The sequence below is a fragment of the Nicotiana attenuata genome, unplaced genomic scaffold (assembly GCF_001879085.1).
Source record: "Nicotiana attenuata strain UT unplaced genomic scaffold, NIATTr2, whole genome shotgun sequence".
NCBI classification, from domain to species: domain Eukaryota; kingdom Viridiplantae; phylum Streptophyta; class Magnoliopsida; order Solanales; family Solanaceae; genus Nicotiana; species Nicotiana attenuata.
In genome coordinates, this window is record NW_017672099.1 from 72,922 (window position 1) to 96,242 (window position 23,321).

The 23,321-nt window shown below is 37.7% G+C and overlaps 1 protein-coding gene across 1 annotated transcript; it reads left to right on the forward strand.

Annotated features, from left to right (window-relative positions):
- The first annotated feature begins 21,617 nt into the window (after nt 1-21,617).
- LOC109211810 lies at nt 21,618-22,999 on the forward strand. Its single transcript, XM_019375389.1, has 2 exons — nt 21,618-22,654; nt 22,891-22,999. The coding sequence occupies exons 1-2, from the start codon at nt 21,618-21,620 to the stop codon at nt 22,997-22,999; spliced, it is 1,146 nt and encodes a 381-aa protein (XP_019230934.1).
- Nucleotides 23,000-23,321: the final 322 nt, after the last annotated feature.

A 23,321-nucleotide genomic window follows, 5' to 3' on the forward strand; every position in this document is an offset into this window, starting at 1 on the left:
GTCGCAATTGCGGTCGTTGACCCTCCCTGTTGACTTCGCAATTGCGAAGGGATGTTCGCAAATACGAACAATGCAGGCCTAGGCTTCTTCGCAATTGAGATAAGCCCTCGTAATTTCCAGGCCTATTAGGCTCGCAATTGCGAAGCCTGACCTCGCAATTGCGAGATCAGAGCATGCAACAACACCAGATGCAGCAACAATTTTTTTTGTAAGTCCCAGAACACTCCGTGGCCTATCCAAAACTCACCCGAACCCTCGAGGCTCCAAACCAAACATGCAAACAAGTCTAAAAACATCATGTGGACTTGCTCGCGCGATCAAATCGCCAAAATAACACTTAAACATCTAATTTGATACCAAACTCATGAATTCCTCAAGATAGTTCAAAATTTCTATTTTCTCAACCAAGGGTCCGATTTATATCAAATCTCTTCCGTTTTTCACCAAATTTTGCAGATATGACTTAAATATAATAACGGACCTGCACCGGGCTCCGGAACCAAAATACGGGCCCGATACCATCAAGTTCCAACACTATTCAATTTCTAAAAACCTTTATATTCAGCAAATAATTTTCTTTAAAAATTCTTTTCTCGGGCTAGGGACCTTGGAATTCGATTCCGGGCATACGTCCAAGTCCCATATTTTACTACGGACCCTACGGGACCGTCAAATTACGGGTCCGGGTCCGTTTACCAAAAATGTTAACCGAAGTCAACTTTAATCAATTTTAAATGCCAAATTCAATAGCTTTTCTTAAATATCACATAAAAGCTTTCCAAAAATGCGCTCGGATCGTGCACGCAAATCGAGAAGAAAAAAAATAATGTATTCAAGGCCTCGGAACCCGGATTCGGGTTCTAAAACAAAAGATGACCCTTTGGACACAATAACTAAGGTTTCCTACTACAACTTTGAATTAGTTTTCCAACATCCCTCCATCCTTATCTACCACAAGGACGGAGCCATGCTTGTTGATACCCATTTTTTCCCATAATATTTCAAAAACTTTCCCTAGGCATCAATTAGCATTTTTCATACAATTTCTGCATTTTAAAAAAAATATTTTAACTAATTTCCCCCAACATTTATTTTATAAAACAATCATTAAATTGCATCACAAAATAGATTTAATAATTTTGTGGCTTAATTTTATCATTTGCATTCGTATTACGTTTTGATTATTGCACAAATAGCCACATCTGTATTTTTAAGATACAATTAATTACTTTGCAATTGTCTACGCATGCATTATTACATTATTTTACCGAAAAATAGCCTTTTATATATATTTTTTTAAATATTAAGTAATTACTTTAAAATAATTCCATGCATTAAAAATCATTTTTTATAATTTATTAACCATTTTTTAAAATTGTTTAGCAATTAATTACGTATTTAACAAGTAGCCCCTTTTTATTTAAAACTTAGCCTATTAATTGGCCCAATTTTAACCCTTTAAACCAGCCCAGAAACCCCAGGCCCAAATACCCATCTGCCCAACCCAATACCCGGCCAAATTCTGGCCGTTGATCATTTTGATCAACGGTCCAGACTTCCCGTTTCCATAATCAAACTAACCTATACCCCAAAACCCTAATCATTCTTACCACCACCCCGCCGTCACTCATCTCCCTTCTCTCTCGAGTTCTCTCAAATCCCAACCCTAATCCCCCTCGCCGTCACCGTCGATCATGGTGGATTATCACCACCCTCAAGCCTCTAATGGCTCTCCTACGCCGGGTTTCTGCTATCTTTGAGGTCCTCAAGGGACCAGGGCCAGTCCACCTATGACTTCAATCCTGTCCTGGCTTGTCTTAGGCCTTCATGGCTCGATCTCTAGTAAGATCTTCCTATTTTTCGGCTAAACCTATGGTTTCTAAGCCGATATTTTCATCTCTGGGTTATTTCCTCGAAACCCTAATTTCGTCTCTTAAACTTATCAGATCTGTACAAATCTGAGACAAGCCAAACCTATTTCATGTGTTTTCCTATGAAAATTTCTGATTTTCAAACGATGTTTCATTTTCCTAAAACTAGGGTTTTTTGAAAACCTTTGTTCTTCAAATGTTTTCTGATTTTTAGGTGTTTTAATCATGTTCTTATGTGTTTCGACTGCTTTTGTTAAGCATTTCCTAACCCTAAATAGTTATGCTAGAATCCCCAATTTTTGGTACCCTGTTTGGATTCTGAGTTCATCCTCGATTATTTGCTACACGATCTTGCTACGTGTTTAACTCTCATGATTACTGCCTTGTTTAATTAGAGTTTTGTAATTTTTACCCTAGTATGCCTCTATTAGGGTTTCAGGTTCGATCCTTTCTGTTTATACTTGGTTTACTTGCTTATTCCTGGAAAATCTATATTATTTTCCTTAAAATCAGTATTATTTTGAATCTCGGATTCGCTGATTTGCTGTGGTGATACTTATGTGCTGATTTTCCCTAATTATTTCCATATTTTACAGTCTTCAATTATCTCCTACCTTATTTGTAACTAACTGTGTTATTCACTGATTTTTACTACTTATTTCCTTAAATGAACCCTTGTGTATCAACCCCCAATTGCCTACTCTGTACCTAAGTTATTTGATTTCTTTCCTTATTTGTTTCTTGTTCTTTACCGTTGGTGAATTACTCCCTTAATTAAGGGAAGGTCTTACTAATTTTTATGCTTGATTGATTCTGTGACTCTCCAATCACTGAACAATTTATTGCTTACCTTATTTGTCTAGCTCTCAACTGCTATATATATACCCTCTTCTATTCTCACTAGAGACTAGTTCCGCAATTCTCCCTTACACTTAAAAGCTTTTTGCTCTTTCTTGTTACTTGCTACTCTTACTGAACTAGCCGGCTGTAAGTCAAGGCTATTTATTGCAACACACTTGCTTCTATATTCTGTGTCTGCTCCTCTTAACTGGTATGATCTGATTCAATTTCAAGTCCAAAACCCTATTTGTTCTGTTATTGCTTTAGTTTACAGATTTCTAGTCTTGTTCCTGCTTATTATCTGGCTGTTCAATATGTAATTAGCCCGCTTAAATCTTAGCATGAATGAGTCCTGTCCTGTTCAACTTATGATTAACATGTCTAAGGAATTACCTATTGCTTCCTCTAGCATGCTTCAGTCTAACTGTGCTCTATGTATGTCAGCATTGTTTGCTTATTTTCCTATCTAGGCTCTGGTATTAACCCGTTTTGCTAAGTGATCTAATACCCCTATAGTAATTCTGATTCTATGTTCAATTCCGTATAATACAACTAGGTTCCTAACTGTCAGTTCTGAAGTCCATGCCTTATGTTTGTATCATTAGCTATATGACTAACTCCTTAACCCTATAAACTCCTAAAAAGCTTCAGTGTTTCTGTTGTTATGTGTTTCACTATGCGAGTTGCATATGTCTCTCAATCCCAATATCCCTGTGTGCATTCTGTTGTTAAGTGATGCTGAATCTGTAGTTAATCTGCTGCTTGTTGATTTTTCAAACGTTCATACTGTCCCTTCAAAACTGTTTACTACCAATCAATTCCTTTTGTCATAAAACTTCCTTACTTAATTGAGTCCTTTTCAATACTGTTTTTCATATCAAAACCTTTTCAAAACTATCTCAAGCACTCTCACATTACTCCTAGAATATTAGATTCTGCCCCTCTAGCATGTGTACTGCCTTGAGATCCTTGAGATCTCTCTGAACTTTGGCATGTCAGAGCTGGCCTTTCCACACTTCACCTAAATCAGTTATTGTTTGAGAAAGGGTCTAGGTGTGAGCACTGCCCGGGATCCTTGAGGTTCTTAGGGAACTCTAACACACCTAGACAGGATATCGTCTATGGAACATTGGCATTTGAGGCTATTGGAGGCTTGGAAGTCATTTGGGCCTACTGCAGGCTCCCTATAGATTAATTCCTGTTCATTTATGTACTTTGATTCATTTGGTTTGTAATAATGATTGTAAACAACATTGGGGTGATTAGTGAAAAAGGGGCGGGTAGTTATATACGTGTTGGGTAAATTGGGTAGATACCATGCCTATAGGATTATGTTAATTCGAATGTGTTTGTTAAGTTTGCTTTACAATATTAGAAACTATGCCTATAAGATCTAAATGGCCTTATAATTAGATATCATGCTTATAGGGTTAGAATCAGCCTTATAATTAGATATCATGCCTATAGGGTGTAAAGTAATTGAAGTCCAGTTTTGTTACAGCATGTATTCAAACTAGCAATCTTAGAAGTCATGCCTACAGAACTTAAAATTAGTTTAGTTGAATAAATCAGTTTAATTCATGTTTATTCATTCTGAACTGGTTTAATTAATATGTCGCCTCTTTAATGAGTTTTTCAAACACTGGCTTAAATTAATGCCGCTTGAAAGCATGTCTATAGGATCTCAAGTTGTTCGTTTAAAAATTGTTCACTGTTTTACTAATCAATATAGATATCATGCTCATAGGACATCACTGTTATGCATTTAGGCAAGCCTATAGGGCGATTAAACTCTGTAACTATGAAACTACGCTTTGTTATTTAAAACTGCTCGTATTCACAAGTTTAAAATCAGTAGGCAAGCTAATAGGTCTTTGACGCTTAGCCCTAATTCATGTTGTATAATTCTTGCTCACCTAGATATCATTTCTAAGTTTATCAAGTACCTGAAATAATTGTCTGAGACGTGCATTTATTTGTTCTGCTTGTGGAGGTAAAATGTGAGCCATTACTTGTTCCCTCTCTATGTGCATTCCTATTTGTTTTGGTTGACGCTTAGACTTTTCTCCTTTAAGTAACTTAGGATGGTCTAGAACTGCCCCAAAATAGAGGTCCTAAATACCTCCAGGGCCATGAGGAAGGGATGTGTAGTGCACGCAAAGAACGCTTTAGGCTATGACCAAGGGGAGGGAATTGGGTAGTAAGGATATGATGACTGCACGCTAATGTCATGCGTAGCCCTCATTGAGGAGTGATTACCGGGCATTGTGTGGGGTGATCCTGTAGGCTAACCAACCTAGGACCCCTCTTTCCCAATTCCCGATTTTTAAACTTTACTTTTTCTCTATATATGCAACTTGTTCAAATCCCTTCTTTCTTTTTGTCTCCTTATTTTAGTCATACAATGCCCAAAATATGCCTTTATCTGCAAGTATGTGTTTAAACTATTTATTTGTTTAAAGGACCAATTCATAAGTATAAGTTTGGCCGGGACCCACCGTTGTGGACCGAGAGGGGTGCCTAACACCTTCCCCTCAACGTTATTTCGAGCCCTTACCCTAAATCTCTGGTAATGCAAACTAGTCTAAGAGTTAATCGCTCTAGGTGCCCTAACGCACCATAATTCGTTAGGTGGAGACTCTTCAAAAACCTAAATTCCCAAAAGGAAATGAGTTATTACCCCTATGAAATGTCGGAACCCGGACTTCTCTCCGCAAGGAGGGAAAAAGGGGGTGCGACAATGCTCTTTTCCTTTGATATTTTAAATTATAGTAGTTTAGTTTGTTAGCTATCTGAACGCTCATTTTGTTGGTTAGGGTTCAATTTTTCACCTTGTTATCCTCTTCTCTATTTCCCAATTTCCTCCCCCATGTATAGCAAAAGAAGAAAAAGTTATATATCCGATATGTCGTAGCAGGTTACTTATCTCCATTTTTATGTTATTAATCTCCCTTATTATGGATAATATGTATCTATAATTTAAATAATTTGATAATGTAAAATTTTATTTTCCTTGACCGTATATAAAAGTTGTATTGACATGTAATAAGTACATTTGGATCTAAGTTGCATGAAAACTATTATTTGGATAAAGAATAAAGTGTACAAGGAATTACAAATACATTATGCGAACTATCCTATCTGGCTTGGATAACCTTTGTGGAGTAGCGTTATCTCCATAAATAAAGTCATTATTGAAACTTTCATAACGAGCATTCATGTTTTTATAAGGCTCATGAAGGATTTAACTACTTTTTGGGGAGGCTTGAAGACATGAAATTCCTCTCGAATATATTAAAATCTCCCATCACTGTCATTGTCCAATAATGGTTTTAAATCTACGACATGAGTTGGGTCTCCATAAACTCTATGAACATTGGAAGTTATACTTTCAGCACAATAACCCAAATTTTGATGATATATATATATATATATATATATATATATATATATATATATATATATATATATATATATATATATACACACACACACACACACACACACACACACACATGTTGTTCTCGTGGCCCCATACTAATACCAAGCGGTTGTATTGAATGCCAGTTTTCCATGGGATCAATACGTCAAGACTCTTGCATTATAAATAAACGAGGCTCGTACTGCTCAAGAAAATCTCGTATAAACATCTACTTTTGATGAATTTCCTAGGTCGTGTATATTGATATTTCACGAAATAATTTATAAGGATTATTTTTGTGCAATGAAAAATTCCAACGAACTTGAAACTCTGCTTACTGTGTTATGCGTTTTGTTAGGGAATAGCCTCCAATCATTAATTAAAGTCAAAATGGCATGGCGTAACCATTTCTGCGGATGGCTATTCAAAATTAGCCACCATCGCTGATGTCATTGATTTCTAGCCATTTTAACTTAAAATAAATGGATAATTGATATTTTGCCCTTCTTCTTTTAAACGTCTTTTTTTAGTTATTTTTTTCACATTGATCTTTTACTTTCTTCCTAATTTTTCTCTTGAGAACACTGTACGGATTTTTGCGACTTCTGTAGGTCAAAATATTGTCCAATTTCTTCTGGGTAAGTGTGGTTTTTACAGTACTATTGTTGAATTTCATTCTAATAGTTGTTTCATTTGTTTTAATTTTATTTTCGTTAATGTGAGCGTTTAAATTTTCGTGGCATTTTAACATCGACAAATTTTTTTAATTTTTTTTGTTTAGTTGTTCGACTTATTTCTGATAATTGTGTCACTCTGTTCTTAGTTTTTATGTTGTAATCGTTGCGTAACTTGTTTTCATAAGTTATTCAAATATTTTGTAGTCGTTGTATATTAGTGTGGATTTTAAGTAGTTTGTTGCTTCTACTACACTATAGATTGCTGGAGTTCTTGTCATAACTTGAAATCCAGAACAATGTGCTGGACTTCATACGTCAAAATTTAATTCCAATGTATTACGCTGGAAAGTCGTTGTATATTATGCTATTTTTTAATTAGTTTGTTGATTTCTACTCCAGTATAGTTTGCTGGAGTTATTGTCATGTAATTCAAAATTTGGTTCGAGTATATTATATTAGAAGTATGATATCTGAAGGCTGGCGTCCAGTACTTTATACTGGATGAGTATTTTATACTCGAATTCTTCTTATTTCTGAAACTTATTTTATATGTTGTATTTAATTATGTTTTTTCATTCTACTCCAGTATTTTTTGTTGGAATTTTATTGTTTCTAATAAATTTGGTTCCAGTATATTATACTAGAAGTCTGATCTCTAGAGGTTTGTTGGCCAGTATTTTATACTGTATGAGTATTATAATATAGTGGAGTTCTTTTTATTTCTGATAACTTGTTTTTAATGATAATTTGCACCTGTTTTTTTATATGATGTATTTGATTATATTTTTTTACTCTACTCTAGTATGGTTTGCTGGAGTTGTATTATTTCTAATAAATTTTGTTCCAGTATATTATACTGAAAGTCTAATCTCCGAAGGCTTATTGTCCAGTATTTTATATTGGACGAGTATTATAATATACTGGAGTTCTTTTTATATACTGAATTTTGATCATGTTTATTAATCTAATTTATAATATGCTTGTTTTCATGATTTTGGAGAAATGGAATCATCAAGTAGAATATTGAAGGTGCGTATTCCTAAAACGTTCAAGTTTCCATCTTTAAATTATATGTAATGTTGCTTATATTTTGTATATTTTAATTTTAGGAAGGAGATAGATTATATGAGTTTAACGATTGATTTCCTGCTGATTGTTACTGTAAATGTGATATAAACTTTAAGAAAATTCATTCTTTTTGTCTGAACTCAAATGGATATTAGAAACTTTTTTTGAGTTGGATGAAGTTAGTCATTCTGGAAGTTGACTCACTGTATGTTGTTGTCTCAACTGTTCTATAAGGATAAAAGTAAAATGATTTTTAAATTTTTTGGCCATGAGGTAGTATTTACAGATGAAGATTTTCATACTATTATTGGACTTAAGGTTGAGGCAGTTGATTATAGCTTTATTGATGTTAGAGAGAACCGTTTGAAGGAACGGTATTTTCCTGAAGTGAAGAGGGGTTTGAAGGTAGAGAATTTTTTTTTGATGCAAAAGCGATCTCTATTGTGTGATGGTACAACTGTTGAAGTTTTTGTTGATGTTGAGGTCTGTGATGAATATGCGGTGAAGCTTGCTCAGATCTACCTATTGAAAGTCGTTCTGTTGGGTAAATTTGAAAGTCAGAATATGAGCGATCGTTCTATGAAAATCACTAACGACGAAGATCTTTGTGTTTCTTATCTATGGGGTTATGTCGCGTAATGTCACGACCCATTTTCCATAATAGGTCATGATGGCGCCCGACACCATTTGTCAGGCCAGCCAACGCGGAAGTATAATTAAATTCTCATTTTACCCTTACCAAAAGAAAACCATTATAATAGATTTTCCCCCCAAATAAAGTCATAAACCAGTAAAGATCAATAAAATATAAAGACAGTTATACAACCCAAAATGACGTCTACTACTGTGTGTGCCAGAACCTGGTATCACAAGCTAAGGGCAACTAGTAGAATATACACAAAATGAATAATGCCCTATCCTACTGTCTGAATCAGGATAGACAGAAACAACAACAAAAAAAATACAAGGAAGACTCCTTCGGCTGCGGATCGGCAAGAAGGGAGTGCAGCTCACCGTAGAAGTCCCAGATGCGCTCACTGATATACACCAGAGTGATGTCCGGATCCACCTGCCTCAAATCCTGTACATTTAAGTACAGAAGTGTAGCATGAGTACATAAACAATATGTACCCAGTAAGTATCCCGTCTAATCTCGAAGAAGTAAAGACGAGAGGTCGACTCGATCAAATCATGGAATTTACAAGTATCAACAGTTTATGGCAAGTGGTATAAGTCAAGAACTTTACAGCATCAAGTTTATAATTTATCATAGGAGATAATGGCAAATTAAAGCATGTATAAGCTTTTCCACAATTTACATGCGCACATAATACCGAGGCGACGGCCCGATCCAGCAGAAATAAACTGTGCACTTGCCGAGGGTCGACGGCGCACCTATAGATGCATCTATTCATACCGAGGCGATCGGCCCGATCCACAAATAAGGATGAAATATCAAGTTCACACACATGGCACATAAATGGTCAAGAATACCAAATCAAACTTAATTAACTATACAAGTATGCTCCTATCCCCTTTTAAGTCTCTAGTACACGCTAGATGTTCATAACAACGATTTAACATAAGAGATATATTTAATAGGCATGTTGTAGGTCCTAAGCTACCCGGACATTTATCATATTAGTAGCTACGCACGGGCTCTCGTCACCTAACGCGTGCGTAGTCCCCGCATTTAGCAACAAACACTCAAACATTAATCCTAAAGGGGACAATTCTCTCTTACGAGGTTAGAAAGGAGACTCACCTCGCTCCAAAGTGCACTTCCAATGTTCAAGAACGAGCCCAAGTCCTTAATTCGAAGATGGACAATCCCAAACTAATCAAACGAAGTAAGAACTAGTAAATAAAGGCTTACAAGGTTGAATTCTAGCTATTTAAGCAATTTCCTAACCATTTACACAAGTTTCCTAAATTCCGACCCCGGGCCCACGTGCCCGGACTCCGAGATTTTTCAAAGGAAGTTGTTCCCTATCACCTAAGGATCACAAATATATGATTTCTAGTTCACTACATGGCAAATCATGTGATAAAACCTTAGTTTTCATTAAACCCTAGGTCTAGCTCAAATCCCTTGATTTTATCTAATTTTTAGTGTTAAATCTACCTAATGTTTATGTATTTGAACTAAAAATGAGTGGGGATTACTTACCTTGCAATGTTATGTTGAAACCTCCTCTTTGAAATCACCAAAATCGCCTAAGTGTTGAGAGTAATATGGAAGAAATGAGTTTGGGTTCGTATTAATGAACCCTTCTGCCCCCAGTTATTTTCGCATCTGCGGAAGTATTTCCGCTTCTGCGAAATCCGCTTCTGCGGAATTTGGCCGCTTCTGCGGCTTTTGGGATTTGGGGCTCGACCGCTTCTGCGGTCTGGGGGCCGTATAGGCGGAATCGCTTCTGCGGTCCCTTGGCCGCTTTTGCGGTTTCCCCTGGCCTGCCCCTTCTCCGCTTCTGCGAACTATTGACCGCATCTGCGGTCCCGCTTCTGCGGTCCAAGAACCGCAGATGCGGTTATGATAGAAGCAGCAAGCTTCATTCATTTTCCAAATTCTAACTTCACTCGAGCCTCGCTCGTTTGACGCTCGAGGCTCCCGTGCCCCGCCCAAACATACCGACAAGTCTGAAATCACGAGGCGGACCTACTCGAACCCTCGAAACACTCAAAACAACGCTAAATCGGGGAATCAACCCCAAAACCAAATGAATCAAATCATTGAACTTCAAGTTCTTAATTCTCCTCCAACGGGTCAAAACGCCCTTAAACTACTCGGATTGACACCAAATTTTATGGGTAAGTCTTAGCTGATATTTCGGACTTGTACCAAGTTTTGGAATCGAGATCCGAACACGATACCTAGGAAAACAATGATTTCTTAGTTTATTTAAACCTTTGAAACTTTAACTTAACAATTTCACATAAAAATTCATTACTCGGGCTAGGGACCTCGGAATTCGATTCTGGGCATACGCCTAGGTTCCATATTTTCCCACGGACCCTCAGAAATTGTCAAATCACGATTCTGGGTCCGTTTTCCCAAAATGTTGACCGAAGTCAAACTTGGCCTTTTTAAAGAAACTTAAAGAAGCAACTAGACTTATTCTTGCTCAAAGCTCTTCTAACTTCCGAACCACCCATCCCCGCAAGTCATAAATTAGCATAAGCAAGTGCGGGAAGTCTTATTTATGGGAACGGGGTTCAAAAATGCAAAACGACCGGTCGGGTCGTTACAGTTAGCAAGACGTTTCTGAGCTTTGTTACGTTCCAATATGAACTGCCCATAAACCGTTACACGGCTTAATGGTTATAAGACGTTATGCTGATATTATATTTACGGTGGCACTTTTTTATTCATGTGATGCCTGATATATAACCCCCATGTTTCTATCAAAATAATGGTTTTGCTAGACCATGGGATACAAATGTAGATTATTTCTTTTATTTGTTGATGAGATTTTAAAAAATATTATTGGATAGTAAATGATGATTGATTAGTGTACGCATCCGTTTGTCTTCTTTTTCTTATGATCTGTCTTTGTAAATTGTTGTATTAGTCAATGTTGGTCTAACGTCATATTGCTTATATTTTTTCCCAGTTTTTTTAACTTAGGTGATTTGTATGTTTTATGGTTATAGAGTTTATTTGTCCTGCTACTATCACAGGGGATGCATTTGGAAAAGAAAAGGCAACACAACCTTTAACAGACATAACAAACCGTCAACATTTCACACGATTACATTATACACCTTTAGATAGATGTGCACACGCTTCATCGTCTCAATCTTAGGCACAATATCCAAATTTACCTCGACAGCAACATTTGCAATTTGGTTTGTCAACTTCAAATGTGCAGACAAATTATCTTCTACCTGATTTAAATGAGCTACCCCTACTTCCAGATTGTTATTATAAATAAAATTAGTAATATAACATGAATCGTTTATTTATACTTACGACATTTTATTATGATTTATTATTAGAACTTGAGGATGTCAATATTGATGGGGATGTACCAGGTATGTTTTTCATAAATATATTTTTTTGCTACTAAATTATACAAATAAACTACATTTATACTAATTTTCAAATTAATGGTAGCGTGATTAATTACTTAACGTAATAATACGTGCAAAAAATCGCAGAAAATAATGATGCAACTGAAGATGAAGACGACTATGAAGGTATGTCTATCTTAACACAAACAATGATTCATTCATGTCCCCCTTTTCAATTTACATGGCTAATTTAATATGATTTTAATACTATTTAGATCCTGATGTTGGATATGAAATTATTGACAATGAAGGTATGCATATTTATTTTTTCTATATGTATATACAATAAGTAGGCTTACCACGCCTTTACATTAATCTTACATTTGGTTCTTTTATTCATAGACTACTGGGATATAGGCAATCCTACATATGAATGTGAACATTGTGGTGCTTACTTCTGGTACGAACAAACAATCAACAAGAAAATCAAAGCTAAAAAACCAGAGTTTTCTTTGTGTTGTAATCATGGAAAGATACTCTTACCAAAGCCAAAAGAACCTCCCACAATTTTAAAAAACTTATTATTCGGATCAGGTAACAAGAAAATCTACTTTTAGCATACTTCAACTATATCTGCAATATATGAATAATTATTTATTAACCAACAAATACTTTTATCTAGGTCCAAAAAGTAACCATTTCAGAGATAATATTAGAAGTTATAACTCAATGTTTTCATTTACCTCAATGGGAGGAAAAGTTGATGCTTCTGTCAACCAAACAAAGGGGCCAAGAACATTCAAATTATCTGGACAAAACTATCATCAAATCGGGAGTTTATTGCCTCCTGAAGGATCCACTCCCAAGTTTGCACAATTATATATATNGGTTCAACATTCTTATCGAGTGTAAAAATAATTCAATAAAGAGTAGAATATAATTTTGTAGAGTAAATTATTAGAACTAAAAAACATAATGAAATGAAATATTAGACTTATCCAGTATATTATAGTGGACAAAACAGCCTACATCTGGCAGTCTTCCAGTATAATATACTGAATGAAATGAATTTAAAGGTGTAAAACTCCAGAAAAAATACTGGGATATAAAGAACTAAAATAATCAAAGGGTATATTATAAAACAAAAAGACAAATAATTATTCACAAGGTAACACACACTAGACTACCTGTAAATTATACTGGATGACATGAACCAGAAGAAATGAAAACTGACCAAGTATAACATACAGGAGGACAAGGTAACACACACTAGATTACCTGTAAATTATACTAGATGACATGAATCAGAAGGAATGAAAACTCATTCCTGTATAACATACCGGACAACAAAAACACACACTAGTCTACCTAATGAAATGCAAGACTAAATAAAATAGAAGAAACAACTACTTACATTGACAATGTCGCTAACATTAACTTTTGATGAAGATTGGAGAAGATATGATTGATTCACCTTGAAAAGCTTATATTTCTATTAATTAAATAGAAATATAAATAGTTAGATAAAAACAAAATATATGAGCACAAGTATAAATTAAAAATTCACATACAATTAACTTACAGTTGTTTTCTTAAAGAAATCATCGCAAAGTGAGTCATATTTTGGACATCCAATGCTTGAGTAAGACAACATCCTTATTGGCTCCCGATCCTCATATATTGAATATTGATGGAAATCATTGAACACTTCCATAATCCATACATTAAACAAGAAGGGGAATCCAAGTGACGTATAAGATGTGATCCTACCAATAGGTTTGTCTTTCACAGATTCTGTTTTCAGAAGATGAGACAAATTGTCAATAAGTTCTTGAAAGCAGTTGTCACGACCCATTTTTCAAAATAGGTCATGATGGCGCCCGACACCATTTGTCAGGCCAGCCAACGCGGAAGTATAATTAAATTCTCATTTTACCCTTACCAAAAGAAAACCATTGTAATAGATTTTTCCCCCAATTAAAGTCATAAACCAGTAAAGATCAATAAAATATAAAGACAGTTATACAACCCAAAATGACGTCTACTACTGTGTGTGCCAGAACCTGGTGTCACAAGCTAAGGGCAACTAGTAGAATATATATATATATAAGTATGATGTATTCGAATCATGGAATTTACAAGTATCAACAGTTTATGGCAAGTGGCATAAGTCAAGAACTTTACAGCATCAAGTTTATAATTTTATCATAGGAGATAATGGCAAATTAAAGCATGTATAGGCTTTTCCACAATTTACATGCGCACATAATACCGAGGCGACGGCCCAATCCAACAGAAATAAACTGTGCACTTGCCGAGGGTCGACGGCGCGCCTATAGATGCATCTATTCATACCGAGGCGATCGTCCCGATCCACAAATAAGGATGAGACATCAAGTTCACACACATGGCACATAAATGGTCAAGAATACCAAATCAAACTTAATTAACTATACAAGTATGCTCCTATCCCCTTTTTAAGTCTCTAGTACGCGCTAGATGTTCATAACAACGATTTAACATAAGAAATATATTTAATAGGCATGTTGTAGGTCCTAAGCTACCCGGACATTTATCATAGTAGTAGCTACGCACGGGCTCTCGTCACCTAACGCGTGCGTAGTCCCCGCATTTAGCAACAAACACTCAAACATTAATCCTAAGGGGACAATTCCCTCTTACGAGGTTAGAAAGGAGACTCACCTCGCTCCAAAGTGCACTTCCAATGTCCGAGAACGAGCCCAAGTCCTTAATTCGAAGCCGGACAATCCCAAACTAATCAAACGAAGTAAGAACTAGTAAATAAAGGCTTACAAGGTTGAATTCTAGCTATTTAAACAAGTTTCCTAAATTCCGACCCCGGGCATACGTGCCCGGACTCCGAGATTTTTCAAAGGAAGTTGTTCCCTATCACCTAAGGATCACAAATATATGATTTCTAGTTCACTACATGGCAAATTATGTGATAAAACCTTAGTTTTCATTAAACCCTAGGTCTAGCTCAAATCCCTTGATTTTACCTAATTTTTAGTGTTAAATCTACCTAATGTTTATGTATTTCAACTAAAAATGAGTGGGGATTACTTACCTTGCAATGTTATGTTGAAACCTCCTCTTTGGAATCACCAAAATCGCCTAAGTGTTGAGAGTAATGTGGAAGAAATGAGTTTGGGTTCGTATTAGTGAACCCTTCTGCCCCCAGTTATTTTCGCATCTGCGGAAGTATTTCCGCTTCTGCGAGATCCGCTTCTGCGGAATTTGGCCGCTTCTGCGGCTTTTGGGATTTGGGGCTCGACCGCTTCTGCGGTCTGGGGGCCGCATAGGCGGAATCGCTTCTGCGGTCCCTAGGCCGCTTTTGCGGTTTCCCCTGGCCTGCCCCTTCTCCGCTTCTGCGAACTATTGACCGTATCTGCGGTCTCGCTTCTGCGGTCCAAGAATCGCAGATGCGGTTATGACAGAAGCAGCAAGCTTCAGTCATTTTCCAAATTCTAACTTCACTCGAGCCCCGCTCGTTTGACGCTCGAGGCTCCCGTGCCCCGCCCGAACATACCGACAAGTCTGAAATCACAAGGCGGACCTACTCGAACCCTCGAAACACTCAAAACAACGCTAAATCGGGGAATCAACCCCAAAACCAAATGAATCAAATCATTGAACTTCAAGTTCTTAATTCTCCTCCAACGGGTCAAAACGCCCTTAAACTACTCGCATTGACACCAAATTTTACGGGTAAGTCTTAACTGATATTTCAGACTTGTACCAAGTTTCGGAATTGAGATCCGAACACGATACCTAGGAAAACAATGATTTCTTAGTTTATTTAAACCTTTGAAACTTTAACTTAACAATTTCACATAAAAATTCATTACTCGGGCTAGGGACCTCGGAATTCGATTCTGGGCGTACGCCCAGGTCCCATATTTTCCCACGGGACCAAAATGTTGACCGAAGTCAAACTTGGCCTTTTTAAAGGAACTTAAAGAAGCAACTAGACTTATTCTTGCTCAAAACTCTTCTAACTTCCAAACCACCCATCCCCGCAAGTCATAAATTAGCATAAGCAAGTGCGGGAAGTCTTATTTAAGGGAACGGGGTTCAAAAATAAAAACGACCAGTCGGGTCGTTACAGCAGTAACTCCCCCATGCATTCTGCGTTTCGAGGCCTTAGAAACCTCTTTTAGCATCACCTCGATTTGCGTGCGCAGTCCGGGCGCGTAGCCGGAAAGCCTATATGTGAAAATCTGTGAAAAATAATAAATTTTTACTATAAAATGAATTAATTTGACTTCGGTCAATGTTTTGGGTAAACGGATTCGGACCCGTAATTTGACGGTCCCGGAGGGTCCGTAAGAAAATATGGGACTTGGGCGTATGCCCGGAATCAAATTCCGAGGTCCCAAGCCCGAGAAATGAATTTTTGAAAGAAATTATTTTACTGAAAATATTAGAGTTTTTGGAAATTGGANGTATGCTCCTATCCCCTTTTAAGTCTCTAGTACACGCTAGATGTTCATAACAACGATTTAACATAAGAGATATATTTAATAGGCATGTTGTAGGCCCTAAGCTACCCGGACATTTATCATAGTAGTAGCTACGCACGGGCTCTCGTCACCTAACGCGTGCGTAGTCCCCGCATTTAGCAATAAACACTCAAACATTAATCCTAAGGGGACAATTTACTCTTACGAGGTTAGAAAGGAGACTCACCTCGCTCCAAAGTGCACTTCCAATGTCCAAGAACGAGCCCAAGTCCTTAATTCGAACCGGACAATCCCAAACTAATCAAACAAAGTAGGAACTAGTAAATAAAGGCTTACAAGGTTGAATTCTAGCTATTTAAGCAATTTCCTAACCATTTACACAAGTTTCCTAAATTCCGACCCCGGGCCCACGTGCCCGGACTCCGAGATTTTTCGAAGGAAGTTGTTCTGTATCACCTAAGGATCACAAATATATGATTTCTAGTTCACTACATGGCAAATTATGTGATAAAACCTTAGTTTTCATTAAACCCTAGGTCTAGCTCAAATCCCTTAATTTTACCTAATTTTTAGTGTTAAATCTACCTAATGTTTATGTATTTGCACTAAAAATGAGTGGGGATTACTTACCTTGCAATGTTATGTTGAAACCTCCTCTTTGAAATCACCAAAATCGCCTAAGTGTTGAGAGTATGTGGAGGAAATGAGTTTGGGTTCGTATTAATGAACCCTTCTGCCCCCAGTTATTTTCGCATCTGCGGAAGTATTTCCGCTTCTGCGAAATCCGCTTTTGCGAAATTTGGCCGCTTCTGCGGCTTTTGGGATTTGGGGCTCGACCGCTTCTGCGGTCCGGGGGCCGCATAGGCGGAATCGCTTCTGCGGTCCCTTGGCCGCTTTTGCGGTTTCCCCTGGCCTGCCCCTTCTCCGCTTCTGCGAACTATTGACCGCATCTGCGGTCCAAGAACCGCAGATGCGGTTATGACAGAAGCAGCAAGCTTCAGTCATTTTCCAAATTCTAACTTCACTCGAGCCTCGCTCGTTTGACGCTCGAGGCTCCCGTGCCCCGCCCGAACATACCGACAAGTCTGAAATCACAAGGCGGACCTACTCGAACCCTCGAAACACTCAAAACAACGCTAAATCGGGGAATCAACCCCAAAACCAAATGAATCAAATCATTGAACTTCAAGTTCTTAATTCTCCTCCAACGGGTCAAAACGCCCTTAAACTACTCGGATTGACACCAAATTTTACGGGTAAGTCTTAGCTGATATTTCGGACTTGTACCAAGTTTCGGAATCGAGATCCGAACACGATACCTAGGTAAACAATAATTTCTTAGTTTATTTAAACCTTTGAAACTTTAACTTAACAATTTCACATAAAAATTCATTACTCGGGCTAGGGACCTCGGAATTCGATTCTGGGCATACGCCCAGGTCCCATATTTTCCCATGGACCCTCAGAAATTGTCAAATCACGATTCTGGGTCCGTTTTCCCAAAATGTTGACCGAAGTCAAACTTGGTCTTTTTAAAGAAACTTAAAGAAGCAACTAGACTTATTCTTGCTCAAAGCTCTTCTAACTTCCGAACCACCCATCCCCGCAAGTCACAAATTAGCATAAGCAAGTGCGGGAAGTCTTATTTAAGGGAACGGGGTTCAAAAATGCAAAACAATCGGTCGGGTCGTTACACGTAACTTTTATAAATAGACTAGGGGTATTTTTATCAACAAATTATTTCCGTGCTAATGTACTGGCTAAATATAAATGACTTTTGATTGTGTGGCTAATTTGATTGACCAGCCGTAAAAATAACTAGTTATAAATTTCACACCTAATTAAAATATAGTAGTTGGATAGACTATGCTACTATTAATACAATTTATATGGAAAGTTTAATATATCAAATTCTTAATATCTAAGTTAGAATCTCGTCAACTTTTACGACTTTGCGACTTTCTCTCTCTAGAATGAGAGCTTCTCTCAGCTAAGGCTGGATGGCAAAGAAGCAACGGACCGGAGGGAGAGGGCAAGCAGGAACTGTGAACCAACAGAGGAATTTTGGCACGAGAGCAATTCCACAAACTGAAGACGCAAAGAAAACTAGGAGCGTGAATGTTCTACAAGGAATAATTCCGCTGGAATTGAAGCAATCACCAATAGCAGGAACATAACGGTAACGCCAATGGCGACACCGACGGTAATTCTGCAAGTAATCATGCAATTGGGCACTAGAAATCAAACACATTTTACTGGAAAGCAGTCATGGGCGGAATAAGTGGAAACAAAGGAGAAAACCATAGGTAAATCTCAAACCCTAGCTACAAATTTGAAGACATGGAGTGAGATAGTAGGAAGTGCACCTATAGCTGAGGGATTTGATCTAGAAGGTGTAACTAGTTCAACTGCAAATGTCAAAATCAAATTGGAAGATGTAAAAGAGGAGATAGAATACTGGCAAACTGCGGTTGTATGCTTTGTACTGGGATCAAACCCTCCTCTAACAGTTGTGAAGGGGTATTTCAAGCGCATATGGTACACATTGGGGGTGGATAAGGTAGCAAAAGTAAAAAAAGGAGTGTTTATGGTCAAATTTCACAACATAGAAGGGCGTATAAAGGCAATTGAAGGGGGAGTGCAGATATTTGATAGGAAACTAGTTGTAGTTAAGCCATGGAAACCTGGAATAGAGATAACTAATGTAATGGTGGAGTAGGTGCCTATATGGATCAAATTAGTGGGTCTAGATCTGAAATACAGGGGGCAAGTAGCCTTAACAAAAATAGCTGGGCTGGTGGGGAAACCTGTGAAGGCAGATATTGCAACAACAATGAAAGAGAAGCTCATGTATGCAAGGGTAGTGGTGGAAATACCTTTGAACAAAACGTATCTAGAATCAGTCCTGTTTGAAAATGAATTGGGGCAAATAATTGAACAAGAAGTGGAATATGACTGGAAGCCTACAATGTGTGATCATTGTAAGATATTTGGCCACACGGAACAACAATGTAGGAGATTACAACAAAAACCACAAGTGTAACAAGCAAAGAAAGAATGAAAACCAGTGAAGGGGAAAGAGCAGATAACAAAGCCAGGGCAAGAAGGGGAGGAAATAGAACAAAATGATAAGTTAAAGCAGGGACAAGTTCTACAGAAACAAGTTATCACTCCACTGAGTAACTAGTTTGCCACCTTGGAGGATCAAGAAGAAGAGCAGAATGCAGGGGAGATAGCAAGAGATAAAATGTTGGTAGAAAAGAGTAATAAGTCTAAAGGTTTGACATATGGAGAAGGGGTACAACAAAGATAGGGAAGCTCAATGACAGTAACTAGTAGTCAAAGGGAAATATAAAGGAAAATAGGGATGGGTCCAGGAACTAGGAGGGGAGTTACAATCCCCCCCCCCCCCCCCATGGATAAAGTGGAATTTTGGAATGTGAGGGGTCTAAACAGGCAGGATAAGCAGAGAGAGGTGAATCTATTCCTGCACAATGATAAAGTAGGCCTGTTTGGACTCCTGGAGACAAAGATTAAGAGGCAAAAAACATCTTTAGCTGCTCTCAATCTTTGTAATGGGTGGGCATTTAGTCACAATTTAGCACATCATCCGAATGGGAGAATTTGGGTGTTATGGAAACCAAACATTTTCCATGTGAATATCACTGATGTATCAGCTCAAATGATGTATTGTGAGGTGGAACATAGAGGGATTCAACACAAGTTTCAGTTAACATTTGTGTATGGGTTCAATGACCAAGCTCTAAGAGGAACACTATGGCAAGAACTGGAACAAATTCATGGTGTCACTAATGAACCATGGGCAGTTATGGGTGATTTCAATTGTGTTCTGAATAGAGATGAAAGGGTGGGTAGTCCAATCACAGTTTCAGAAATAAAGGAATGTGTAGGAAGATGCTCACTACAGGAACTTAGCTCATCTGGTTCCTTCTTTACTTGGAATAATAAGCATGGAGATACTAGTCGTGTCTATAGCAGAATTGATAGGGTACTATTGGGTGATGAAATTACCAGGATCAGAAGTTCATTTTGGTAATGAAGGCCTTATGGATCACTGCCCAGCTGTGATTAACTGGGATAAGGGGCCACAAAAAAGCAATCACAGATTTAGATACTTCAATATGTGGAGCCAAGCTACTGATTTTTATCAGCAAGTAGAAAGCAACTGGAAGAGGGAAATTGTAGGCACAATGCAGTACATATTGGTAGGGAAGCTGAATAGACTCAAAGTTACATTACAAGGAATCAATAGAGCCCAATTTGGAGATATAGAAGGGAAAGCTGAACAAGCAAAATAAGACCTGGAGGAGTGTCAAAGTGAGTTGCAGAAGGATCCTTTAAAAATAAGGCTGGTTAATAAAGAGGCACAACTAGCTAAGCAATTTCTACACTGGAACTTGACAAGGAACCAATACCTTAAGTAGAAGTGCAAAGTCCATTGGCTGAATTCAGGGGATATGAATACTAAATTCCTTCATAGTATGCTGAAAGCTAGGAGAAATGCTAACAGAATATTCACTATAAAATATAATGCAGGGAACACCAGAAATGATATGGAAGATATTGCTGAAGCCTTTGTGAAACAGTATACTTCTTTGCTTGGTACTAAGACTGGGAACGGAAGAAGGGTATGTAGTGCTATTGTTAAACAAGGCCCTGTAGTTTCAGAGTTACAAAGAGGAATGCTGGTTGAAGAATTTACAAGGGCAGAAATGAAACAAACTCTTTGGAAAATAGCAGGGGATAAAGCACCTGGGACAGATGGATATGGTAGCCAGTTCTTCAAGGATTGTTGGGAGATAATTAAGGAAGATCTAGAAGCAGGAGTGATGGAATTCTTTAAATCAGGGAAGATATTGAAAGCATGGAATAACACAGTGTTGACACTAGTCCCAAAATATGATCATGCAGACATAGTGACAGACTACAGTCCCATAGCTTGCTGCAACACCATCTATAAGGTGGTGTCAAAGATGTTAACAAATAGATTGAAGCAAATCCTGACAGATATCATATCCCCAAACCAAAGTGCTTTTGTGGCTAGCAGAACAATTATCCAGAATATCCTAATTTGTCAAGATTTGGTAAGACTCTACAACAGAAAACAAACCACTAGTAGCTGCCTGATCAAAATAGACTTAAGGAAAGCTTATGACACAGTAGAATGTGAATTTGTAGCAGAGATGATGCATGCATTGGAGTTTTCTCAATAATTTATCAAATGGACTGCATAACTACAGTGCAGTATACAATAGCAGTCAATGGGGGATTGTATGGGAATATAAAAGGAGAAAGAGGACTTAGGCAAGGGGACCCAATATCCCCATTGCTTTTTGTTATATGCATGGAATATTTCACGAGGATAATGAATGTAGTAGCACAGCAGGAGGGATTTGGGTATCACACCAAGTGTAAGAGCCTGAAATTGAACCCTCTCTGTTTTGCAGATGATGTACTGCTATTCAGTAAGGGGGATTTTCAATCAGTGCATCTGTTATTGAGAGGATTGAAAACATTCTCAGAACGCTCAGGCCTAACTACAAATGCAAGTAAGTCAAATATCTTCGGTGTCAATATGCCAGTCCAAAGCCAGAAGGATTTGATGGAAATGACAGGATACCAGAAAGGAAACCTACCATTCGGATATCTTGGAGTGCCTATATCAGCTAAGAGATTATCTAAAATGGACTATGAAATATTTATGGACAAGATAGCAGCAAGAATTAAAGGGTGGGGTACAAGGCATCTATCCTATGCAGGGAGGGTGCAGTTAGTCAATTCAGTACTACTACACCTACATAGCTACTGGTCAACCATTTTCCTGCTACCAAAGCAAGTGATTAAGGGAATAACAGCTATGTATATGAACTTCATATGGGATGGCGAAGTAGTCACACACAAGCCATCATTAGTGGCATGGGACTTAGTGTGTAGGACTAAACAAGAAGGAGGGCTGGGGATAACTGACATCATAAAGTGGAATGAAGCTGCAATAGCTAAATATATATGGAATATTGCTCAAAAAGCTGACAATCTATGGGTGAAACGGATCAATAGTGTCTACTTAAAGGAGAAGAACTGGTGGCAGTACAAATGCCCCAATGATGCATGTTGGTATTGGAAGAAAATCTGCATAATCAGAGAGGTGTTTGCTCCTGGATTTAATCAGAACTTATGGAGAAACGCCAATGGACAGTACACAATTAAGGAAGGGTACATATGGAGAATGGGAGAAAGGAAAAACTGGCCATGGAGAAGGTAGGTGTGGAACAGATTGAACCTACCTAAACACAGCTTTATTTGCTGGCTCACGATGCACCAAAGAATGCTGACAAAAGCCAGATTGTATCGTATGGGCATAAGTCAAGATGATAGGTGCCCAATATGTGGAAAACAAGAGGAGACCATCCAACATATGTTCTTCGAATGTACATTCTCTAAGCAGTGCTTAAGGGAGGTGTTGAACTGGATGAACATGGGAATACAATTGACAGATATAACAGGGATTTGGAAGAGAATGACCAGATCAATCAAAGGGAAGAGTTGCAAGGAAGTTGTCATTGCTATACTGGCTGCCCTAGTATACTGGATATGGAAGGCTAGGAACAATGCAATATGGGACCTAGACTACCCACCACTGCATATATGCTGAGCCGGATTAAACAAGAGTGTAGATTGAGGAAGATTACCTACTTGAGGAGCAGAACCAGTGTTAAAGAAAGAGACTGGATTGGGAAATTGCTGCAGAGATAGAAGATCAGATGGATAGAGTTATTCATGTTTGATGAAGTAGAAAATGTATAGATAAAGTATATATAGAAAGAGATAGGAAAATGAAAGAAGTACTGAGATAAAGCATGTAATGGATCCACGGTGATGAATTAATAAAATTATTTTCTTCACCAAAAAAAGTTAGAATCTCATG